At 21.9% G+C, this 16,471-nt stretch overlaps 4 protein-coding genes across 4 annotated transcripts; 1 reads left to right on the top strand and 3 right to left on the bottom strand. All coding sequences in view use genetic code 6, as the record gives it.

Annotated features, from left to right (window-relative positions):
- Positions 1-646: 646 nt before the first annotated feature.
- Positions 647-6,099, bottom strand: TTHERM_00079880 (hypothetical protein; the record flags this gene model as incomplete). Its single annotated transcript, XM_001015828.2, has 3 exons — positions 4,461-6,099; positions 3,061-4,083; positions 647-2,994 (listed from the first exon to the last, which is right to left on the bottom strand). The coding sequence occupies exons 1-3, from the start codon at positions 6,013-6,015 to the stop codon at positions 647-649; spliced, it is 4,926 nt and encodes a 1,641-aa protein (XP_001015828.2). The 5' UTR covers positions 6,016-6,099.
- Positions 6,100-7,362: 1,263 nt separating this feature from the next.
- TTHERM_00079870 (transmembrane protein, putative) lies at positions 7,363-10,144 on the bottom strand (the record flags this gene model as incomplete). Its single annotated transcript, XM_001015827.2, has 2 exons — positions 7,363-9,123; positions 9,329-10,144. 2 exons carry the CDS (start codon positions 10,142-10,144, stop codon positions 7,363-7,365), a joined length of 2,577 nt encoding a protein of 858 aa, XP_001015827.2.
- A 2,465-nt stretch (positions 10,145-12,609) lies between these two features.
- TTHERM_00079860 (triose-phosphate transporter family protein) lies at positions 12,610-14,240 on the top strand (the record flags this gene model as incomplete). The annotated part of the gene is made up of 6 exons (XM_001015826.2): positions 12,610-12,729; positions 12,827-13,077; positions 13,142-13,401; positions 13,518-13,661; positions 13,717-13,796; positions 13,848-14,240. The coding sequence occupies 6 exons, from the start codon at positions 12,610-12,612 to the stop codon at positions 14,238-14,240; spliced, it is 1,248 nt and encodes a 415-aa protein (XP_001015826.2).
- Positions 14,241-14,838: 598 nt separating this feature from the next.
- On the bottom strand, positions 14,839-15,884 carry TTHERM_00079850 (transmembrane protein, putative; the record flags this gene model as incomplete). The annotated part of the gene is made up of 2 exons (XM_001015825.2): positions 14,839-15,414; positions 15,474-15,884. 2 exons carry the CDS (start codon positions 15,882-15,884, stop codon positions 14,839-14,841), a joined length of 987 nt encoding a protein of 328 aa, XP_001015825.2.
- Between the last annotated feature and the right edge of the window lie 587 nt (positions 15,885-16,471).

Raw genomic sequence — 16,471 nt, 5'->3', positions numbered from 1 at the left:
TAAATAAAGTTTATTGAGTTCTAATTAATGTTTTTAAAAATCTGAAAAGATAACTTAATTTAAAGATAAAAATAATATTTTATAAAGTCTTTATTATATAAAATAGTTAATAATTAACTAACTCTTTTAGTTTCTAAAAAAAACTCAATAAAAATTTTTTTATTATTTTTAAATTAGAATCAACTTTAAGACAATTAAACAGGATAAAACTTTTTATTTTATAGCATGTAAACTGTAAAATATTCTTTTATATTCAGTTTTTTTAGTTAAAAGTTAGTTAAAGAATTTCATTTAGTAAAAAGCTTTTTATAAAGCAAATTTATTTGATTTTATTGAATTGATATTTCTACTGAAATATATTTTAAATATAAATAAAACGCTTGTAATAAATAATAAAATATATAAATTGATAATTTCTAATTATGAAATTTTTTATGTGTGTTTTATTTTGATTATTTAATTAATTTTAGCAACTGTGAAACATTATATTTTTACTAAGTTTGTTTTGAAATTAATTTAAATTTTTTTAAGAAAAATGAATGTTTATACAAAATGTTGTTTATAATATAAATCACAGTATTTTGTTCTTAACTAAATAATTACAATTTAAATTTAAATTTAATTAATTTTTCACTTATTTTTTTCTTCAAACATACAAAAAGCTTTTATTTTATTCGTATTTTTATTCGAGATTGTCAATCAATTACTGTTCAATTTACTCAAGTTGTTAGATTTTCATTTTTAGCTCTTCTTGTTATTCTTATTCTTATTCTATTTTATTCATTTAACTAATTTTACTTTATTGCAATGCTTGAGTTGCTCTGTTTGTTTTGTCTTCAACTAGTTTACGCTCTAAATTTTTTATACTACTGATGATAAAGCTATTTCTAAGAGCTTCCTAGTTTCTCGTTTCGTCTAATAAAGATTTGTTAGATTAATTCACTTCTTTAACTTAATTGGCAATATGCCTTTTTTACATTTGTAATTGCATTTTACTCTATTCTAATCTCTCTTTTGATTAGATTCTACCTTGAGATATTTTCCTCTTCATTTCTTTAATTTATTCTTATTGTCTATATTTTAAATTCTGTAATCTTAAGTTATCTTCTTTGTTTTTCATTTTTATTTAACTCATATCTTCTTTTCTCTATGTAATCAATTGCAATTTTCTTTCCAAATTCTCATCTTCGTTGACTAGTTTCCTTATGCGATTTTCTAGACACTATACATGCTGCTTCAGTCTATTTGTAGAAATTTTATTTTCTTAAAGCTCAGCACCAAGCTCTTCTGTAGTAGTAATAAAACTCCTTTCTATTTTAGATTAGTCTATTGTTTAGTTATTTGAATGTTTAGATAGATTTTATTTTGACTTCAAGTTTTATTATTGCTTTGATTATAATTATTATTACTGCTGCTTTGATATTTAATTCAATCTTTACATTAAATATTAAGACTCCAATTATTTGCCACCATAATCTATTTCATTTACTTATTTTTCATAATTATCTTATTAATTACCACAATAATAACCACTATTATCTTATTATTTTTGATAATTCGCTATTTGCTACTACCTTAAAAACTCTGAGCTGTTATTGTAATTTTAGAAAGATTGGTTGTTCTCTTTTTATTCTAATTAGATATCGATTGGATGAAAAAATTAATGTTGATAGTTATGATTTCCAATTTATTGTGTTTAATTTGTATTTTTGTTTTAACTTTAAATGCTCAAATATGGAAATGAGCTTCTCACATCTTAATTTTTGGTAGAATGTAGCTAATTTAAACTTTAAGGTAAATATTAGTATGACTCAAATAGTGATTAATCTGTCTGCATTCTTTATAAATCAGTTGTTGTTTCAGGGATTTGTTTAAATTCACTTGATTTTTAAAGGGCATACTAATTAATCTGCTATTAATACAAGGGATCAACTCTGTAGCTTGAGCAATCACTTGTTAAGAAATGCAAGGCTTAGCTATTATTATATTATTTTGGAGTAGTCATCAAATTTAGAGCCTACCTATCTGTTCCAACCGATGTTTGTTGATAATTCGGCAATTAATAAGATTCATAACAAATATTTTAATTTTGATTATTTAAATTTTAATTGATAACTTTATGCCTTTCTAAGGTGTTCATAGATGATAAATTATTGTTGCTATAATTTTAATAAGGAGTTGAAACAATCGATTAATTAATTAAGTTTTGATTAAACTATGAATTATCCTAAACATAAATCTGCTTGTTGATAAACTGTTAAGGTGCAAAATTTCCTAAACTTTTTGAAGTTAAACCTTTTTCTTGTGAGAGTGATCTCTGTTCAATTATTTTATTAAGTTTTGCATTAGAAGTAGGGCTAATCTAGTGTTTGTTGCTTCTTTAATTACTTTAAGGCGAAGCATTTATTGAGCTACTAGTCTTACTGATAACAACAGCATCTTATTTTATAATCTATTTACTAATAGGGATACTGGTATTATCAATAATTTTCATAACACTGAATTTATTTTAGCTTTGCTTTGGTGTTTACAAGCCACCTTGATTGTACATGTAGCTTGAACTTAGGTTATTGTTGGGAGTGCTGCTTATTAAATTAAAGCAGTTATTTTACATTTACAAAGAGTTTATAGTATTTGTTTCTATACTTGACAAATTCTTCAAAGAATTATCAATATTTTTAGCCTCAAAACTTAATTCGCTTATTTCATTATTGCTTTTCTGATTGTTTAATTTTTTCAATCCTGTTGAGCCTTGGTCTTATTGTTCAAGTTTTTCTTTTTTCAAAGTGTCTTAGCTACTCTAAAAAACCATCACACTCTAATCGTAATCTAATTATGAGTCTTTCTTTTAATTTAAATTTTATTAGTTCTATTCATTGATCCCTGATTACTCCTTTCTGAAATAATTCTGTTTTCCTGCTCCCATATTTTAAAGCTATTGCAAAATTCTGTTTGAATTACCTTAAATTAAGTAATTTTCAGTATATTAAGGATCTATTTATATTTTAATTTAAAATAAAAATTAAACTTAAATGAATTTTAAAAATAAGATATTATTACTTATATTTGTAATAGGAATAAGAGAAACATTTGATGACTTTTATTCATTTGAATTAATCATGCCTTCAAACTAATTTTATAAGTTATCATTTTAGTCTCTGCCTTGTTCTTTTGAATCTGAATTTTCTAGGAAAAAAGGATAATTTTCACGAAGATGCTTTTCACTGCTTGTTTGCAGTGATTCGTTCTTTTTACTACGTTTGATATTTTCTTATTATTCCAATAAAATCTAAGGCAATTAAGGCTCTACTGTTTGGGCATTTAATTGCAATATCGGATTCGCAGTTTAATTGGCATTTGTAGAATTGCTAAAGAAGTTACCTTAAACTTTTTATATTGTAGAATATTCGTTTTCAATTGTACTATGAAGTGTCTAGTTATTAGCATTATTAGCAAAATTTGTTTAGTAGTTACTGTTGTTATTCTTTGTGCTATTTAAAGTATTTTATGAGTTAATTTACTAGGTTAAGCCAGACTTTAATGACTGGCTTTCTCTAACCTACTTAAATCCATTAAATCCTAAAGAAACTGGTATTTTTTAAATTGAATGATAATTTTAATAATTTTAGAATGAATCTTCAATATTATCTTGCCATAAACTATCAGTTCCATAGGCATTTGAGCTTTTTTTATTAGAACTTTACTAAGAAATTACTAAATTATCTTTTTAGACTTAATTTAAAATTTTTTATGCATTTTCTATATCTTTCTTTTCTTCATCAGCAACATTTTCTGACTATTATTCAAAGTATTTTTTCTTTTAGTTTGATTATAAATATTTAATTTAAGAAGGAGTGGGATGCTCTTTTCCTATTTGTGATTAAGTAATCATCATTTAGCGGTAAATTAAACTGTTTTCAGGAATATCATTTTGCTGATTAGTTTTATTTTGCAAGTCTAGATTTTTCTTAGGAGATTATTCATTACTTTTTAATACTTTGTTAATTTCAACTTATTCACTTAAATTTTCGTCATCATAATCATTTAAATCTGCATTATCTGCCTCTGTTGCAAATCTAGAACCTTCTTATTAATTTAAAAAATGATCTTTTATTGTTTTATATCATAAAAAAGGTAGATTTTCTTAATTAAAATTAAAAATTAATTTAATTTTGATTATTTTATTTATTAATTGACTTTATATTTTTTTTGCTATCATTAACAAATATTCATGAGAAAAAAGTTAAAAACTGTATATTAAATTGATTTAATTGTTTTTGTTTAAAAATAATTATTTTCTTTTAAATATTTTATTAAAATAAATAACTTTTCTTGTTTACTTTTTATTTAGAAATGTTAATTTTATTAAATCATAAATTGAAATATTCATTTTACTTTTTATCTTAAATTTAAATATTTGAATTAATTAAATAAAATAATATTTTTTTATTAAAAATTACTTTTAGATGATTTTTGTTTTTTACTGTCTGATAAAACCTTTTGTTTAATTGAAATAGCCTTCGTAGAATTTTTAAAAAGTATTCCGTTTTGATTTATTTCACCATTTTGAGTTATTGTGTCTTTTTTGGATGGTGGAGAGAATTTTATTTACTAGTTATTTTGATGTAAGTTTGAAGTAGATTATGTACGCTAATTTGTTATTTTTTTGTTATTTTTTTTTTCTTAACTAGCTTAAATATTATGGCTACTTTAGTTATTTTATTTTTACTAGTTTAAAGTATTAGGGCTTGTTAAAGGCGAGACTGTTTAATTAGTAGTGCTTGCTCCACTTCTATTAGTCTATGAATAGAAGTTACTTACTTTCAAATTTTAAGAGGTAGTATTTTCCTAAGCATTTTTTAAATTTTATTTTCTGGAGTTGCTGCTATAATTTCTTCCCTCTGAAATATTTTTCTAACTGTTGTTTTAATTGCTTTGGTTCAACTTTTCTTTTTAATTCATAGCTGATTTATTTTCTTTTAGCGGTCTATTCAAATTTTTTGTACTATTAGATATCCCATTTTTAATAAAATCCATTAAAGACTTTGTCTTTTTATGGGATGGAGACTTTGAAGATGAAGATATTTTGAGGTACTAAGACTTTGGAGTCAAGTTTAACAAGCTTAATCCTTCATTCATATTATTATTAATATTATTTTGAGAGTTTTACTCTCTTCCTGAAGGAGTTCTGTTAGAAGGTGGTTAAGGAGGCTTTTTAAGCATAAATTCGCTCATATCAACTTAAATTCTTTAAGGCTAAATAACGATATTGCTTGATGAGGAATTTCTAACAAGTGATTTGTTAACATTTGCTATTGATTTAATTCTATTATCAGTAACTTCGCTTCCTTTATATTTAGATTAGTTTCCTTTTATTTGAGGGGAAATATCCCTATTGCTATTGGTCTGTTGACTCGATTAAGTATCAAATCCATTTGATTAATTCTTTTTTAGAATTGAATCATTTGATTATCCACTTACATACTGTTAGTATTTCTATTCGATCAAATAGTCATTGTATTAATTTTAAATTTCAGATTAATAAGGTGATTAAGAACTCTGATACACACTTGAATCATTTATTTCGTTTTACATATTTTTTTTAAAGACTAATTCTTGTTTATTGCTTTCATTTTGATTTTAATTTTAATAAATTTATTGTTATCCTGAAGAATATTAAGAAAATGGTTGAATTTAATTTGAAAACTGCATGCTTTGAGCATTTTTATCATTATAATAAATTTCTTATTAGTTAGGATTGCTTTAAGGTGCAAGGTGCTAATGGAACTAAGAAAAATAATAACTTCCTTGAGGCATTTACTACTAATGCTACTTATTAGATGGAGAAGTAAAATTTGGAGTAGGAGAATTAACTTGATTGCCCTCTTTTAAGCCTTACTAATTAACTATTGTAGAAAATTGGTTTTATTGTTAATTATTATCTAAATTAGACTATTTAATACCTTCATTAAACTCTATTTAAATCAATGGAGGTCTTCCCAGCTTTTGCTTCATTTTAGTTTACAAAAATATAATTTTTGAAAGAAGACTTTATTATTTTTTTTATTAATCTTTTTTATAAGTACGATGGATATTAATTCAATCAATCTAAAATAAAGTATTAATATTTAATCAATATTTGTTATAGTTGTTAGATTTCCACTCTTTTGAATTATTTATTTGTTAGATCTATTAATTAAAATGACAATCATTCATTCATCCTTTCATTCAAAAATAATCATTCTTTAAATTTTGAACTTAACAAAATACTATATAACAACCTCTACAAACCAACAGAAAAAAGTTAATAACTTTAAAATCAAATTTCAATTTTAGGTAAAAAAAATTGTGCTTTATTTATTATTCAAAATAAATGTAATGTTAATTAATAGATATTTTGTCTAAATTAAATGAAATTCCAATTATAAAATAGTATTTTATCAGTTGAATTATTCAAAGACTTAATCTTTAATGTAAACTATTTAATTTAATTTATCTAAAATATTAAATATTAATTTTTTGCTAAGATTTTGCTGATTAAATTATTTTAATTTAAAATTATTAAAATTTTATAAGTTTATTTAAGTTAAATTAAAATAAAAAACTCTTCATTTTTTACTTGGTTTTATTTTCTTCTGAACTAAAATGATAAAATATTTATTAATTTAATTTTTTAAAAATAATTATTACATTTTTATTTAAATTAAAATATTATGTCTAATTTCAAATAATCTTTAATTTGAATATACTTTATATAAAATCAAGATCAAGTTTATTTGCTGAGTTAAATTCAATATAATGAGCTTGTTTATTGTGCTATCTTTAACTTTTAGAAGTAGAATTCTCAAGATTAATAGCTTATCAAATTACATTACTCTAATTTAAATATTACTAACGTTTTATTTTATAATTTATTTTGAATAAATAAACACAAAAATTTTTTCTTTTTCTGCCTGCTTTTCTTTTTTTGTTCTTATGCATAAAAAGAGTATAAACAAGAAAATTTGATTTTAAAATCAGATAAACTTAGAAGAAAATATATAAAATAAATTAATCTACCTAAATAAGAAAAGCCAATAAACAATAGAAAAGTTTTTTATTTTAATTGAATGGCATATTTTTAAAAAATATTTTAATATGTGATATTATTGCATTATTTTTTTTTGCATTTTCATGGTTTATTTTTTAGCTCAAAAGTAAGTAATTTTATATTCTTTAAAATGATGAAATTTTATGAATTTAATTTTAATTTCATAAAAATAATTGATTACTTTTTGAAACAAAATATAAAATTGTATTCAAAATAATAATTGATTTTAATAGTTCAAGTTTATTTACTTAATTTAATTCGACATAATTAACTCACTGATTGAGCTAGCTTTAACCTTTAGGGTTAGAATTCTCAAATTCGTGGATTTAATTTTATTTTAACTCAGCTTCATTTCCTGCTATTTCTGAAAAAATACTTTTTGAAGAATCTAATCGGGGACTTAACATTTAATTATCTTGGACAAAATTAAGTATTTGCTAATTTTCGCTTTTAGGACTTAAGAAATTCTGATGATATTCCTTTGCTGCTTGCACTGACTAATTTTATATTCTGGAAGTAGAAATATCTTATTTTTTTTCATTTCTATCTTCATCAGAATTTGAGTTTGATATTGAAATATTTTAAACACATATTTTATCATTATTATTTTTGATAGCTGAGGTTCGATTCAAAGATTAAGAAATATCAATATTTTATGGAATAATTTATGCTTTTTAGATTAAAACATCTCTCGAACTTTGACTTATACCAAATAATTAAAGCAATTTTTAATCTAAAAGCTAAAGTATTTTAGTATCCAATGCACTTAAATTTTATTTACTTGCTATATTTTAATATGCTTAGTATGCTTGCTGTGCCTTTTGAAGTTCAGTCCTGTTATCTTGATATTGATCATCCATTTAAAATTCTATATCAGTTGCTTTTTTACAAAAACCATAGTTTGACCTGATTGTTGGCTTTGGAATATACTCAAATAATCTAAGTTAATCAGGATTTAGCAGAATATTCTTTAATTTATCCACTTCCATCAACTTTTTAATTACATGTATAACATCTAAGTGGTAATAGACCTAATCTATGCTGTAATCAATTATTTTCTTTTTTTACTTAATCTTTTAACCAAATGGCCACAGGAAAAATTTTAAATACTCCAAAGTGTTTAAAGTCATGCTACTTGTTGCCTTTTACATCAGCTTTTTAAACATGTTTTCCTTTAGCTTTTACTTTTTCTCTTCTAATTTTTATTGTTGCTATTTTAATTTTTAATGGTCAGATGATAAATGGTATTCCAATTCATCTTTTTAATTATTATTTTAAATTTATTAATCCTAATTTTAGATAAGATGTTATAAAAACTATTTTTCATTGTCTTATTATTAAGAATTTGGCAAGTCTTAGGATTTACTTTATAGCATTTGCTCTATCCCTTTTTTTTCAGTAGGAGAATGCTGCTTTGCTTCCTATTTTAGGTTATTCTTAAGTGAGCTTCTTTGAGAATTTTAGTTTTGTGGATAACATTAGGTTGTTAAAGATTACTAATTTTAGCTTAAATTTGCGTTAAATAAAATTGATTGATTATTGTTATATGATTGGTTTGGGTCAAGAGACATTGGTTTAATTAGAATACCCTTAAGCTCTGTTTAATTCATACTAGATTAATCTTACTTAAAATGTGACGCAATTTAATGTTTTTGATTGGGGAGATTACTTTCAATTTATTTCTTCAGAAAACTTTATTGCATATTTTCTAAAGAAATGTCTTAATGAATTTATTTTTAATTGTTAGCTATTTGTTTTTAACAAACTTAATTCAATTTATTATTATCTTCTTATTCTTCAAAGTTAACATTTTCATAGTTGAATGCCTCATTTATAATTTCTTTGTTGAGATCTAGTTAAGATAATCTTGAGCATATCAGAAAACCTATTGCAAGCAAAGACTAAGTAAACCCACCTATTTGCGAAATTATATCATTTAAATTTTAATATTTTCTTGTGTAAAGATTTTCTTTCTATTTCTCAAAACGGATGACCATCTAAAAGAAAAAATTTTAAAAAGTACTCGGATAGACCTATTTTATTTTATAAAAAGAAAATCAATAATTGAAATCTATTTTAAATTATTAATTCCTTTATAAATTTTTTGTAAAATTTTTAAATTCGTTAATCAAAAATTCTGGCAAAAGTTAAAAAATTAATTTTGTTTCTTGAAATCCCAATCCAATAAAAAATTATTGCATTCTATATGACATAAAGATTTAAATTTGATCTTCTTACGTTTTACTCAGCTTAACTGAAAGAAGGATAGCTTACTGTCTATATGTCAGAGTTAATCCAACCATAATCACTTTAAACGTAGTTGTTTCTCATTAAGAAACCAACACTCTTTGGCATTTGTAAACTTGTTGTAAAATAAGTATCTCTAGAATAATGTTTAAATGGGTTTGTTTTTTAGGTTGGATCTATTATAACATCAGAAAATTGCATTGAGAAAAAAGAATAACCTAAGGTTTGCTAAATAACAGAATCAGGCTTGCAATTTGTTTAGCATTTTTAAAGTTTGATGTTAATATACTAAAATGACTCTGCATTAAAATCTCCTTCTATAAATAAATCCATATTAAGGGGAAAACAATACATATTTGTATAATCCAATTTCTCGTAGTACTGACGAGTATTTAAATCTGGAAAATTAGCTAGAGAGCATCTTGTTATAGGTACATTAGTGGTCACGTATTAATCATTAACTTTTCCAGTGGAATCATCTACAGTAGTTGTCTTATGCACATTTTAAACAGTAATTTTGTATATTTACTCATCAATAAATTAATTGAAATTAGCATCCTACATACCAAAGGCGATTTAGAATGTATTTTCATTTATTGTGAATATTTATGGACTATCAACCTATCTTTCTTAGTATATAACAACAGGATTAGTTCTTTAAACAACAGATGATATAATTATTATGAGACGCAATATTATAACCGTTACAATAGCTATTGTGAATATTGATCCAAAGCGGGTATTATGAGTTGGCTGTTTGTTAAACCTAAAAAGTATTTAGCTACCAAAGAGATCAAGTTATTTCATTTTCGTAAAATCAAATTATATATTTTTATTTGTTATATTTTATTTATTTATTAATTTTTTATAAGTTTAAAATATTTCTAATGCTGGGAATAAATTTTCTATTTGTTTTTGATTTTTTAATTTATTTAATAATGACAAGTCAAAATTTATCATCATACTAAAAGAAAAAATCTATTTGAGTTTAACCTTTTCAGAAAATTAAAAGTTATAAAATGTAACAATATTATAAGTTTAAAATACTTAGGATAAAATATAAACTCTTTTACAGATCTGGTATCAAAAAGTATTAAAGAGATTAAGGGAGTAATGAAAAGATTTACAGAGAAGTAATTTAAAATAAATGAAAAGATCTAAATTTATAAATTTGATGTAAAAGATTTAATTTAGTTATGTAATCTAAAACATTAGATTGACTTTTCATCAAAAAGTTTTTAATCAAAATAAACGATTTCTGATGAGACTTACAATTTTATCTTTTAAGATAAAAAGTGTATGTTATAAATCTATTAGCTTAATAAAAAAGATCATTCAATTAATCTTATTCTTCTAAACATTTCTTACACATCTTACATTATTTTATTATTAAATTTTTTATTTTAATTTCTTCACCTACCTTCTCTTATGTTTGCATATCTTTAAAGTTCAATTTATTTTCTCCTCTTTAGCTCCATTTATAATATTTATTTTTTTACTTACATGAGATCAGCAGAATTTTTGTAGGTGTTTAAATAAAGTTTAAGAAAACTTTGTTGAATCAGCTTTTTAGATATCGTTGTAATTAGCTTTACTAAATTAAAAGTAAAATGCTCTTGAATTTGCTTATAAATATAATTTGTTTGTTTGTTATGTTGTCTGAATTTAACTTAGATTAGTAAATAAATCTTCTATTGAAAAGATGAGGATAAAAAAGAAATTAGTATTTCTTTTACTGAATTAATTTTTCCTAAATTGTGTGATTTAGTTTAATTGTAAAAAGGTGATTATTTTTTTATAATTATTTTACAGATTAATTTTTATTGAAAAAGGATTCTCTATTTTTAAAATTAGGTTATAATTTCTCATATTCATTAAAGCTATTCATTTCTTTTAGTAAAATATAGCTTAAAATTATGGTTGCCTTTGAAAATTTTGGTAATTTTAATTATTTTAAAAATCATTATGTTATTAACTAAAAAATATAATATTCTTTTGTTTGGAATTTTTAGTGTCTTCAAAATACCATTTTAAGAGAAAATAAGATCATTTATCTATCCAATTCTATAATTAAATAGATTTTATAAATTAAATAAAAATTCTGTTGAAAAATTTAAAAAACGTATTCCACTTTTTGTAAATAAGTTCTTTTACTTTAACATATAGAATAGATTGATATACACTGCCCATATTTTTATTTAATAATCACAACAAAAATTATAGTTGATTGCTTTAAGTGTAGTATATAAATATTTTACTCTCTAACGCGTTGTAAGTTTTTTTATTATTTATAACCTAATTTATTTATCTACCATCTAATACCTAATATTAATAATTCATATTGTTAGTATTTAAACACCTTAAAATACAATATAAATATTTTACGTCAAAATTTAATTTTAATAATTTACGTTTTTTCATTTAAAAAATCCAAATTTTCTTAAATTATTGAAAAAATTTCATTTTTATAGGATATTTATGATTAATTTAGTTGAAGGAAAATATTACTTTAAATTCTCATTTACTCCTTCCTCTTTTTCATTTTTTTCCTATTGTTTTATAGCTTTAAGGCCATTTTTTTCAATTTTTTTTTAAATGGAATTAATTTATGAAGAATTAAGATTAATGATTTACTAATCTTGACTAATATTTATTGAAGAATACTATTTATTACTAGTTTTATTTTAGGATTAATTGTTAAACGATAAATATTTTACTTTAATTAATGATTAATATTCATTCAAAATATTATCATAAACTAATTTTAGGATTAATTATTTGAAGTTAAATTAAAAATTTTACATAATAATATTTTAATCTAAAATTAAGAAAATAATAAATAAATTTATTTTAGCAATCTAAAATATATATCATAATTTTTACTAAGATTCTTTTTTAATTGTTTTAGATATAATCTTAAGCTTAGAAATACTAAAAAATTTAAAATTCTTTTATTAAATGTAATAGTTTTTATTTAAAAACGATTAAAAACACATTTATTTATTGTTATGAATAATACCTGAAAAACAACAAATAAATAGACCTTTATTACGAATTTAAGATGCTTTTATTGATTTAAGATATATCAATCAATAAATCAATTGATATCAGAAGTTGGAATTTGACTTTAATTAGTTGTTTTTGTAAACAGATATTGCGCAAATATAATTCAAATCAATCTAAAACAATCAAGCAAACAAACAAAGAGATCACTTTTACAGAAAATTAATATTTAAAATTAAATTATTTCCTCATAATTAAATTTTGTAAAAATGAGTAAATCAATAGTTTAGTCATTACTCTATTGTGGCTTTTACGCTATATGTTCTATTTGCTTCTCTCTTTCAGCTAAAAATCTCTTTAGAACTCATAATTTTTAAAATATCGGAATCGTAATTTGAATTCTTTTAATAATATTTTTTTATCTTAAAAATGAATGAATTAAAGTTAGATTTATGATATAAAAAAGCAATATTTTTTAAAAATTAGCTTCTTCTGTTTGAATCATTTGTAAATGTAGTTATTTGCTCAATTATTAATGTGATATAAATATTCTGTAGATCTAGCAATACAGTCGTAAAACATAAACTAGAGAAGGAGAAATATTAATTAAGTTTAGGACAAAAACAAAACTACAAAGAAATTATGCACAAATATTTAATGACATTGATGTTTTCAGGTCTCTATCTCTCAAATGTCCTTTTTGGATTGAAAGCCTTTCAGTTCATCCCTATTCCACTGTATTTATTTGATATTATTTTATATTAATTCGATTTAAATCAACACCTTTTTGTAAAATACTAGATTTCTTACGATAAGAAGAACTTTGATTTTCTTTATATATCTTGTCAATATTATATTTGTGGCTCAAACTAATAATTAAATTACAAATAAATAGAAAATATCTATTCTTTTAATCACCTTAGGAGCAATTGTAGCTGGAAGTGATAAAATGAATACAAATTTGTTAGGATTCTCATACTGCTTTTTGAATAACATCTTTTCAGCATGTCTGCTCTAACTAGCAAAGTATTTGAAAGACAAAAGCAACATGACCCCTTTCTGTACAATTTACTATTTTAAGATTTCTTAATTAGAATAACTTAATAAATTAATCTTAAATTTTTAGAATTTAAAATACAAAACATGAAATTTCTAAATATTCTACTTTAATAAAAAGAACTGGTCTATAACAACAGTATTAATACTTTGCCGCTTTTAGTTATTTATTGTTTGATTACCAACGATGGTCAAGAGTTCATCTAAGCCTTGCCAACTTTTCCTCCCAGTTTTTATTTTCACATTTCTTTGGTAGCAATATTTGGTATTTTATTTAATTGCTATTAGGAATAAATATAATTATTTTTTTTTTGAAAAAGGATTTTTGCTCAATTTCTCAACAAATTTATGTGCAATGAAAAATTCACCTTTTTCTATAGCTATAACTCATAATCTAAAGGTAAATTTTTGTTATATCAATTTAGATTTAATTATACTGAATTATTAATAGGATATATTCTCATCTGTTTTTTCAATTATCATGTTTGATGATACAATAATTACCATTGCTTTAGTTGGAGGTTATATTATTTCATTGATTGGAAGTGTGATCTATACCCATTCAAAGATTGAAAGTAACAATAACAATGGAAACAATAGGATTATGTATTATTAACAATCATTTATGTATTCTCTTAACTCAATGCTTAATGAATCTAAATACAAGAATTCACAATAAATATATTTTTAAAAGAGTGTAGAACAATATAAGGAAGAAGATCTTGAGTTAAATATTAAATCGCTAAATTATACTTAAGAAAAAAAAACTAATATTCCGCTTAAAACACTTCCTTTGTATAAGAGTTTATCTAAAAATATTAAACAAACTTCTAAATAAGATTGAATAAAAGATTAAAACCTTAAAAAATTATTTAAATAAAACTATTTAAACCATATTTATTAAACATAAATAAAACATATTTTCACAAAATTAAACTTTATATTTTTGAGTAATTTATGTAATAAAATAAATATTATATTGCTTGATTTCAATTATTTATATTCAATATTCTTTGTGATTTATTTACTTTTCTAGACAAAAAAATAATTAAAAATTTTTTTAATTTTTAATCTTTTTCCAATAGGTCATTTTTTATTCAATAATTAAATTTTTTTAATTAAAATTTAAAAAAATTTTATCTTATTTAAAATGTCTCTTTTAATAGAATATTAATTTTTATCATTTTTATGTAAGTTTTTAATTAAAAATTATTTTTTATAAGTTTATTTATGCCTTGAATTATTTGAACAAGTATGCCATCAAAAATAAGTACAAATTAAAAATTTAGATATAAATTTTATAAGTTAGTTTATTTACAAATAAATAATTTAATATTTTATTTACATTAAAGTTTTTATTCTAATAAGAAATAATTTATTTAAAAGTAAATTAGAATTATTTTTGCTAATTTTTTAAAAGTAAGTCCAATTTTATTTTAATTTCAAAATAATGAGGTGCTTTCATCTTCATTATTATCATTTTAAAATAATGAATTGCAAGATTATTCAAGAGGTTTTTTAAGAATATTATTAATTAAACGTGACTAGAGAACCTGAATTGTGAGCATCAGTGCATACATGATAACTAAAATGATAATATTCAGTGATCTAATTAAAAATATTTTCGCTAAAATTGTTATATCTATTGCTTTTTGATCTTCAATATTATTATTTGAATTCTATTGGTTCAAGTAATATATTACAATTTAGTAACAAATCTCAACTATGACAACTATTTTAGTAAGCAATTTTTCTTTTTTAAAACTTACATTAGCGTAGATAATTTTTCTCTTATTCACTAATTCTTTAAGTTTTAACCCAATTTATTAAGCAAATATCAATAGACAGCTAAATTCTAAAAACTTTAAGTAAGGACTGTAGTATTTCATTTCTTACAAAATAGCATCTTTTGGGTCAACTTGAAGAAATGAGTCAATCAGCTAAACTAAATTTTAAATTATAGTTAATCCTATCAAAGCTATCAAAGAATAGTAGGCAATCCTTTGTTTTTTAAGGTTCTTTAACAATAAAATAAAAATATTAAATTTAAGAGAATCAAGAATTGCTGAAATATTACAATGTTGTATTCGTCATTGCATTTATGAGTAAATGGATCGATTTTATTTTCCTCCTCTTCATAAAAATCTTAAAGAAGAGATTCTGCTTAAGTACTATCAATATGCTCTTCATATTTATCTTTTTCTTGTTCAAAAAGGCTCTCACTCTCCTTTTCTTCTTCTTCTGAACTGCTATCCTCTTCAACACTTTTATTATTTTTAGATTGTCCCATTTGTATTTTTTTATAGAAGTTCTTCTCATCTAAAATTTTCTACTTGCTCACAAGGTCATTATACTAGTAAAAATCCTTGTAAGATAAATCAAATTCCTTAAATTTCGTGTTTTTATTCTATTATTGCTTAGACTGAGTGTAGATCTTTTCTAAATTTCTTAGTTCTTCTATTTTACTATAACCTTAAATATTAGACATATCTTTACTACCAAATTATATTTATATGTATATATGTATGTATGTATCTATCTATATTAATTTATGCGTGTAAATCTCTTTAGAAAATTAAATAAATCTGCAAAATACAAAAATTAGCTTGATTACTATGTATTCCGTTTAATACTTACAGCAATTTTTCAAAAAATATTCAAAAAAGGTACTAGATAATTTTATATGTTGTTTGTTTGTTATATTTATAATAAATTCTTTGTAAATCTTTATAATTTTTTTATTTATTTAGATTATTCTAAAATAAGAAATCTTTTATTTATGTAAAAATTTTACATCTAATGTTTTAAATATTGAAATTATTTTATTTAATGACATTCAATTTCTCTATATTTCTATTTAAGAATAAATAATAAATAATGTTAATTAAATAATAATATTATTTTTCGTATTTATTAAAATAAGAAATAAAATCTAAATTAAAAATATTAAATTTCATAAAAAACTCCACTTTATTTTACTTAAATTATTATTTTATATAAAATTTAAAAAATAAAAATCATTTGATTATTTTCCTAATTTTATTTTAATTTTTCCAGAAATTGTTTTAAGTTTTT

Source organism: Tetrahymena thermophila, assembly GCF_000189635.1.
Source record: "Tetrahymena thermophila SB210 genomic scaffold scf_8254650, whole genome shotgun sequence".
NCBI classification, from domain to species: Eukaryota; Ciliophora; class Oligohymenophorea; order Hymenostomatida; family Tetrahymenidae; genus Tetrahymena; species Tetrahymena thermophila.
Note: the sequence above shows the minus strand (reverse complement) of the source record. Positions and strands in the feature narration are given on the sequence as shown.